This window comes from Sander lucioperca, chromosome 13, assembly GCF_008315115.2.
Source record: "Sander lucioperca isolate FBNREF2018 chromosome 13, SLUC_FBN_1.2, whole genome shotgun sequence".
Classification (NCBI taxonomy): Eukaryota; Metazoa; Chordata; class Actinopteri; order Perciformes; family Percidae; genus Sander; species Sander lucioperca.
Genome location: NC_050185.1, coordinates 14,058,125 through 14,067,154, shown reverse-complemented (window position 1 = coordinate 14,067,154; position 9,030 = coordinate 14,058,125). Strand labels below are relative to the sequence as shown.

Sequence of the window (9,030 nt, the reverse complement as noted above, 5' to 3'; positions counted from 1 at the left end):
AGTGATTTACCTCGGTGAGGGGAAAATAAATCTCTGAGTGAGAAACACGTCAGTTTCTGTATCTCTGCAGTTATGAAATGGTTTGACAGCCAGTTTTTATCATAAGTCTTTTTTTTCTAGCAGACAGTGTGCAGTTTGTACTGATGATGGGGATTTCAAATATCGCCTTTGGCTTGTAGTGGTCATTTAAGTCAAATCTAAAACCAGGAATATGCTGAAGCAGTTGTTTCTTCTTAGACACGTGTTGTTGAGTCTATAATGCAATAACTGTGAAATACAAACATCAAAGATCTTAACATTTAAAGAAGTGTTTACATGGCATTATGCTATTTAACCAATTGTTTCAACTCAATTACATGCAATTGAATATGTTATTCAATATTAATATGTATTTATATGTTATATGAAATACCATCAATAGCCGTGAATTGTGATTTTACTTAATTCTGCAATAGCTGATTTCTTCTTCTTCTTCTTTTGGGGGTAGCGGAAACAAGCTGTGAACACAACATTGACATACCACCTTTTAAGTTGATATGGCGAACTTGTTAACAAACAGTTGCTTATTTACATACCCCGCAGTTATGGGGCGACATTATCATTCATGTGAAGTCGTGTTTCTGACCACCCGGCAAATATTTACTATTTTAGCTTCGTTTTATGTCTCTACCAACTCCTGAGGGAAACATTTGGCTCTTTAGCTGCTAAATGGTCCCCGGTGTTCACCAGCTATAGTTGCTAACTGTGTCTGTCTGCTCGTTGGTGCTGAGCAGTTAGCATACAGTGGGTTTTTAGCTTTTTTGCTGAAAACAGCTGCCTTGTGCGGACAAAAAAGACACTATGAGAGCGGCGAGAGTGAATCAAAGTTGCGGCCCGGGCAGCTAAACAATGAGCTGAAACTCGCTGTAAAGCTCTGTAAAGCCTAAGGGAGCTGCAGGTTCAGGTGATAATTATCCGTTGGTTTTTAATTAGTGATAATCAAAAGCGATCCCTTTCACATTGTAACATTGTTCTCACATTGTTAATTGACACATTGTTAGTTTGAAATTATTAGTTCACACTATATATAGCCCCTTTAAAGCTGTTTACATTTTTACATTTACAAGGGGTCAGATGACTACGTGACAACCGACTTATCACTTATCACCCGACTCTACAGATACCACAGCAGACTAAGCCTCTATGACCAGTGACAGTATCATTTTAACCCCTCATTACATATCTAGCAGCAAATATAATGTGTCATTTACCTGTACTGTTAAAGTCATCTTTAACTTTTTCTACCTTATTCTCCACAGTAAAACTGTCTGCGTCACAACTTCCACCTCCTGTCAATATCCTGTTAAGGACACGTTTAAGTAGGGTGAAAGCCCTGTAACTCATACAGTGTGTTAAATAATAGGCATGACCAAAACATTTCATTCCTTTGGACTTTGGTGAAACATTAAAGATCTGTGATGCTGCAGAGCAGCTGAGAGAAAAACTACCAGCTTCATTTTGGCACCGTTTTTAAGGGGAGTGCACAGCTTGTTGGCAGGTAGGGGGTGGAGAGATCTGACTTGTAGCAATGCCCCAGCATACTGTATTTACCCACTCTCACAGACAGTAGAGAGTAAGGTGGGCGGACATTGCCTTGGTTATTGATTATTACCCAGGTAATTGGTTATTGATTACTCCCAGCCTTCTTGTCTGAGGGGACTTACTGTACGACCATTCAGTTGGTATTGAGTTCTGTTTTCTGCCAAATCTAATTTCAGTATGGAAGATTTAGCTACAAAAAACACATGTAGAGGAGTAAATGGACAGTCCAAAACAGACGAATCACCTTCTGCTGCTACTCGCAGTGTTGACTCATGCTGCGGATCCTGCATGAAAAGACTCAAGCTCTGGTTACCTGTGGACTACAAGAATGAAAGTGTTCAGTTTTTAAAACTGGCGGGACCCGTGGTAAGATTGTGTTTACAAGAGTTGAATTATAAACTCCTCCAGACTAAACATTTTCAGAGCTAAAGTTACTAAGTCTGCAACAACATTCAGAATAATTGTGTGAATCATATTAGATACAGGAACATCTGTCTTGTTGAGGCTGTTGGGATTGTACATTTTTAAAAGCTGCTATTATTTAGAGTAGTTTGCAGTGTTGGTCACTTATTACAATGCTAAAAGTGAATATGTCTGTGTTGCCTTTAGTTTGAAAAATGAGCGTTGTGGTGTACCAGTAATCATTTTCAATTTGCCACCTGCTCCATTATAACAGTAATTAACAGGGTAATAACTCCAAACCATTGGGAATAATTAGAAAAAGAATTGCCTGGTAGTGATAAAAGTGTGTCAGTAGTTTACAGAAAAGAGAATACACCCTCTCACTGACCTAAATAAATGCCTTAGAGGCATCACTATCTTGAGTATCAGACAAATACAGTGTGATATGTTGGTTGTACTAAATTAGCACTTGAAGATGTTCAAAAGTAAGCCTTAAATACCTTTCTTATACAGTATATATCAACTCAAATGTATATACTTTAAACATGCTTGATAGAGTAGATCAGAGATATTTTAGAACAATATTTTCAATATAGCATATAAATCTGAACAGAAAATTATAACTTTGTGAGGAGAAAAATAGTTTTCACTTTTCTCTGACTCCCATTCAGCGCACAAAGCCAGAACTTCATAGATGAGGACATCCTTATGATGCCAAAGGCTGTCAAAAACCTGCACCAGCAATCACTAGAACTATTTTCTAAAAAAGAAAAGAGAAGTAGTAAAGATCTTTAGAAATACAAAAGGAGCTGCAAAAACCAAAGCATAACACATGCCAGCTGCCAGAGCAAATAAGAACTTTCTTTTACTTCAATGCCTTTTGAAACATGTTTTTTTATACAAATAATAACTCAGCTACTGTATGTGCTGCATGTGGAGTTTACTGTTTCATTCAAGTTTGGTAAAGTTCACTTATCTTTTTGTATTTATGAAAACGAGGGAGCGTGACTTTGTTTTTCAGTTGATTTCACAGATGATGAGCTTCCTGATCGGCTTCGTCAGCATGGTGTTCTGCGGTCACCTGGGGAAAACAGAGCTGGCGGGGGTGGCGTTAGCGATAGCCGTGAGTGATCTCGGTGCAGTTTAGTTTCTGTTTTTGTTGGCATTCTGCTCTCAGGCATCACTGCTCATTCTCTTTCATAGCGTTGCTTTTGAATTTATTTTATTCAGACATTTATCTATCCAAGCATGAATCTGTTTTGCTTTTCTTTCTGGACTGTTGTCTAATGATATCTCATTTCAATATAGGTAATAAATGTCACAGGTATTTCCATTGGCTCTGGTTTGGCATCAACATGTGATACTCTCATATCTCAGGTATTCAATTCATCTTATTTATACAACCAGGTCAGTCCTGACCAGTTACTGCTGTGTTCACAGTATGCTCTTCCAGAGTTGTTTTCCTGTGTCAAATTGCCCTTTTTCTTCCACCTGAGCGAGTCTTGTTTTATTTTCCTGTTTTTCAGACTTATGGGAGTGGCAACCTAAAGCGTGTAGGAGTGATACTCCAAAGGGGAGTTTTGATTTTGCTCTTAGCCTGTTTCCCCTGCTGGGCCGTCCTCATTAACACTCAGCCTATTCTGCTGGCTGTCAGGCAGAGCGCAGAGGTCGCCAGGTGCAGTGCATCACAGCCATACAATAGTACAAACTGATATCAATTGCTACATATACACTTATTTCTCGTGAATCGAGTTTTTTTTATATATATATATATATATATATATATAACTCGATATATATATGATGTGTTGTGTTATCATTTTCCCTTTTTGTCTTTCTGCCATAAGACTTTCCCAGCTGTATGCGAAGATTTTTATGCCAGCTCTGCCAGTGAGTTCAACCTCCTCAACAGTTTTTTATAACATGTTTTTGTTGTATCTCCATCCATATATGCTGTATTGAATTGTTTTTGTGTTGCATTATTGATCCAATTAACCCCATTCATCCATTCAACTCCATGCTGGATTTTTCAGGCTGCCTTCATGTACCAGCTGCAGGGGAAGTATCTTCAGAATCAGGTGTGTTTAATGATCTGCAAGACCACTGGTGTGAAACAAAAAAAGGACCGAAAGTTTGTCCGTAACAAGAACATTTTGTGTGCTAGAAAGGAGCGTGTACTGTGAGAAAGTAGCTGTGTGTACTGTGAGCAGCTGCACTGATGTGTTGAACACAGCAAGTTTTTTTTAACAGCTTGCTTTGGCTCACAGGGCATCATGTGGCCCCAGGTGATATCTGGAGCCATGGGGAACGTTTTAAATCTAATAATAAACTACATCTTCCTCAACCGTCTGGATCTGGGGGTCGCGTGAGTACACCCACCATACCCACAATAGTGTACTCCTTAACTGAGTCATAATCTTTAATATTAAAAACCAGTCTAGAGTATCAGTCAGAGTAAGAACATAGCATGCTGGAGGCTTTATTTGAGGACTTCTTTGTATGAGTGACTGACAATGACTACATGCTTTGTTTTTCTACCTTTTTGGGTGTTGTTTAATCGTCTGGACGCCACTAAAGTGGATCTGCAGCTGCCAATACCATCTCACAGTATGCTTTGGCTGTGTTTTTATTTGTGTACATCTGCTCCAGGGGACTGCACAAAGCTACATGGGATGGTAAGTATAGTGGATAAAGCTACTGTAGGCATAACTTTTCATTTGACCTTCTTGTGATTTCTTGGAAGATTTCTCGGACAAAGTTTGTAATATGGTGCTAATTATCAGGAAAATAGAAACAAAGAGACTATTTATTACTTTGGTTAGCTCGGTCAGATGTCCTTTGAATGAAAACTCCATTTAAATGTAAATTTTTCATAAAAGTAAGTCTAGATATATATTTTATTTATTATTATAAATGTTACTCTCTACGTCTGTTGAATTGTTTGGTTGCCTAGCAGCTACATTTCACACTTTTAGATGTTGACCTGCTGTGCACTTAGAAAAAGACTCTACCGTAGCTTTACAATTAATTGTAATTAATTAATTGGACATGAACAAATTCAACAAGATCTCTATTTTATCTATAATTAGTGCCCCATTACATAGTTCTTTCTAGGTAACTTCATAGAAAATTATTAAGAATTACAGACCTAGAAAGTAAAGCAGTACAGTTTTGGCATCAGTTAAACAAAGTGCTTATCAAACATTTTCTGTCATCTGGATTCACACTTACATTGATATCAAGTGTTTTAAGAAACGTAATTACACTCCTATCAACTGTACTAGTGCTAATAAGCTTACGTTAACATACTAACACGCTAAACTGAGGTAGTAAACATGTTAAACAAAACCTGCTATTAACAACTATGGCTATACATCAGCATGTTAAAAGTCATTGTGGGTGTGTTAGCATGCTGACATTAGCATTTAGCTCAAATCGCCATTGTGCCTTAGAACAGCCCCACAGAGCTGCTAGCATGTCTGTAGACTCTTGTTTAATCTTTCATGCAATGTTCACAAATCACACTAATGGATGAGTTTTGGCTCAGTTCTGCATTGTACACATGACAATAAAGAACTCTCACTGGTGGTCAGTGTTTTCAGTATAACATGGCTGTCTTAAAGGTATAAATACATTTCACTAAATCCATTGTACCTCCTATTATCTCCAAGGCTGGTCAAAGGACTGCCTGCAGGAGTGGGGTCCTTTCCTCCTCCTGGCCATCCCCAGCATGCTGATGCACTGTCTGGAGTGGTGGCTGTTTGAGATCTCAGGGTTCCTGGCAGGCATCATCAGTGAGGTCGAGTTGGGAGCTCAGTCTATAGCTTATGAACTGGCTGTTATCGCTTACATGGTAACTGCCTTACAATGCTTTTTTCTTATAGTTAGGATAACTATCTTTATCTGGTATGTTTTGGATTGATGAATTATCTAACAAAATGTATACTAATGTCATATTTGTGCAGATACCTGAATGATTTTGATGCTTAGGACTACACTTAAGAATCTTGGTGTATTACTATATTTAGCTATGAAATGATTGTTTCCATTTTCCATTCATCCTGTCTACCACAGTTTCCAATGGGTTGCTCTGTGGCTGCCAGTGTTCGGGTTGGAAATGCTCTTGGTGCTGGGAACACAGAGCAAGCCAAGCTATCCAGCAAGGTCTCCCTCATCTGTGCATGTATGAATCAAATATGTAGCCTGACAAATCTCCTGCACAGTTTATCGATACGGGAGGTGGTGTGGAATTTTGTTACAGAGGAAAGCTCCATGGATCTGTTTCTATCAGGCCTCATTACAGAACTTCTTAAGTCTGAAATCCTATCTTTTAGGATTATTGGTATTACAGAAACATGCTTTCTAACTTCATTTAGGAACAAATCCTACTTTATCTTAGGATAGGAACTAAGCTATTACAGAACCATCCTAACTTAGGTATTTCCCAAGTTAGGAATCCTAAAAAAGATAGGTTACAGCAGGTCTGAGATGTAGGACACAGGCATGAGTTTAGTTAGTGCTTCTGTAATGGGAAGATATGATTTTTCCTATCTTTGAAACTTAAGTTAAGCTAGGACAAGCAGTTAGGATATTTTTTCAAAGCCATGTGCCATGTTTTTTGCATTTAAATCTGACACCAAAATGCTTTCTGTTGGGTCCTCTACTCTCTCTGTCACTTGTTGATTTAAAATATATGCTAATCCACATAAACACAAATTTGGTTTTATATATTTCCCACCCTTGTCTAATAATGTGCTGTCATTCTTATGCCCAATCCAGTTATTGTCTCATGTTTCATCGGAGTTTGTCTTGGTGTGTCTAAGGATGTGGTTGGATACATTTTCACCACAGAGAAGTGAGTACAGATTTTGTATTTTCTTACCTTAAACAATAACTAACGACAGACCCTCACACAGAGAGCTCCTATAATGTTAAAGTGAAATTCTTCATGTATTAACTTCAGAGGATGCTGACCCTTGACAGCAAGGTAAGCTTGGACTTGTTGATTTGTCATAACCTGAGACATGGTGCAGCTATTTCATCTAAGCAGAAACATCAACTTTGCACTCACCATTTTTTTTGCAATTTTATTCTCAGGTCTGTATTTGCATTTTGCTTTTAGAGACATTATTCAGAGGGTGGCTGATGTCATGAAGATTTACTGTTTCCTCCATGTCGCTGAGGCCATTGCGGTGAGCCTTTGCCATACAAATCACTTTAGCTCTCTGCTGAGCAAAATAAACCTGACGTGTTGTCACAGATGTCAGATTTCTCTTTGTTTTACCTGCACAGGCTGTGACCGGAGGTATTGTCAGGGGGGCAGGGAAGCCAATGGTTGGTGCTGTGTGCAGCTTGGTGGGTTTCTACTTCATTGGGTTCCCCATTGGAGTGTCTTTGATGTTCCCTGTCAAAATGGGCATTGTAGGTGAGGACAGATACAATTATTTATACAGTAAGTAAAAATTGAATCATATTTCCATTCAAACTAATAATCTGCCCTCTTTCCATTTCTGTTGCAGGGTTGTGGTCAGGGTTTTTCATTTGTGTTTTGGTACAGTCCACATTTTTTATAGTTTTCCTGTGTAAACTAAACTGGACAAAAGTCACTGAAGAGGTGAGTGACACCTGTGTCACAGGACAAAAATAATTCAATTAATACAGTGCCCTTGCCATTGTATATAAAACTGTGCATAATTAACAATGTGGACAGCATGTGATTCTAATGTTGAAGCCTGTTTTTCAGCGTTTTTTAAATATGAAATATGTAATATAGTTGTTTTAAATATCTCTAAATAGGCGCAGATAAGAGCAGGAGTCCACATTACAGAGAGGAACGAGATCTTTGGGATAGAAAACAAAGGTAAACACAAGTTATTTTACCTACAGCTACATATGGACATCTTTTTTTCTGAGAACTATTGCACAACTAATGCTAGTGATGTATTAAAACCTCTCACAGCCCTGGATTCTGGTGAGAAACAGGTCCACATTGTGGCCAGTATATCCAGTTCTTTGAGTCCAATGGAGGGGAACCTGGAAGTGCTCGATGCAGGTCAGCAGACATCAGATGACGTGGTTCTGTCAGTCAGGCAGCTGGTGGTACGACGGGGCCTTGCTGTGCTGCTCATGGTCATCATCCTCGCTGCTGGAGTCTTCATCAGTGAGCTGCTCATCAGACTGCTAGAATGAGACGAGTGACCATTATTAGACCTCATGTGTGCAGCACGAAACACAGCTCTGTGAGTCTGCATTCCAGAGTACAGATGCATCTTCATGTTTAGCAATAACGCATTCCATGTAGAAAAAAACAGACACCTACAATTGACAACAAAATTATATAGACAACAATATGTCTTTGGGTGTTACAAGATTAAGTGATTAGCATGATAGAGTGAAGGCAGCTTCCATCATACCATCTGAAGCAATTTGTAATGACACATTTCCATTCCATACTCACACTTTTACAAAACCTCTGACCAGTTATTGACCCTAATGATGGGAAAATATTACAGTGATACATGTTACACAAGTAAAAATGTTCCATAACTATATTAAAAAAGTGAAATTATTTCATCATTTTGAAAACTTGAAAAGCTGTTGAATTGTCATTACTTCATACTGAAGGGTTTGTCTTTAATGAAAAACCTATTTTTGGTACTTAGTACTAAAGTTAGTATTTCTTGTTCTAATCTTATTTATAGTTCAAACCCAGTCACTCTGGCAGTACTTACATTAGTCATGTAAACTTATAGGAAGCATGACTTTAATGAGGCAGCCAATGAAAAGCTGAACTGGAGAAATACTGTATAGGGATGTCTCTTCATATAGAAACATGCTGTGTAAGATAGGTTCCAGTCAAGACACTGAGGAAATATGTTTTCATTATGAAATATATAGTCTGAATGGATGCCACAATTAGAAAGAGCATGATTAAATGCTATATTTAGGCTACAGCGCATCTGTGGATGTGTGCTTTCATCATCAAAGACAGAAAAGCTGGTCTTTTTCTTTAGTTTATTTTTTCTTTCCTTTGATCTGTGTAGCCAA

At 38.3% G+C, this 9,030-nt stretch overlaps 1 protein-coding gene across 1 annotated transcript; it reads left to right on the top strand.

Annotated features, from left to right (window-relative positions):
- Window positions 1-1,515: 1,515 nt before the first annotated feature.
- Window positions 1,516-8,583, top strand: LOC116065032 (multidrug and toxin extrusion protein 1-like). The gene is made up of 17 exons (XM_031320478.2): window positions 1,516-1,655; window positions 1,758-1,947; window positions 3,005-3,106; window positions 3,292-3,360; window positions 3,510-3,658; window positions 3,831-3,873; window positions 4,017-4,061; window positions 4,251-4,348; window positions 4,561-4,658; window positions 5,655-5,836; window positions 6,058-6,166; window positions 6,763-6,838; window positions 7,106-7,175; window positions 7,276-7,408; window positions 7,503-7,597; window positions 7,780-7,843; window positions 7,943-8,583. The coding sequence occupies exons 2-17, from the start codon at window positions 1,759-1,761 to the stop codon at window positions 8,170-8,172; spliced, it is 1,752 nt and encodes a 583-aa protein (XP_031176338.1). The 5' UTR covers window positions 1,516-1,655; window position 1,758; the 3' UTR covers window positions 8,173-8,583.
- Window positions 8,584-9,030: the final 447 nt, after the last annotated feature.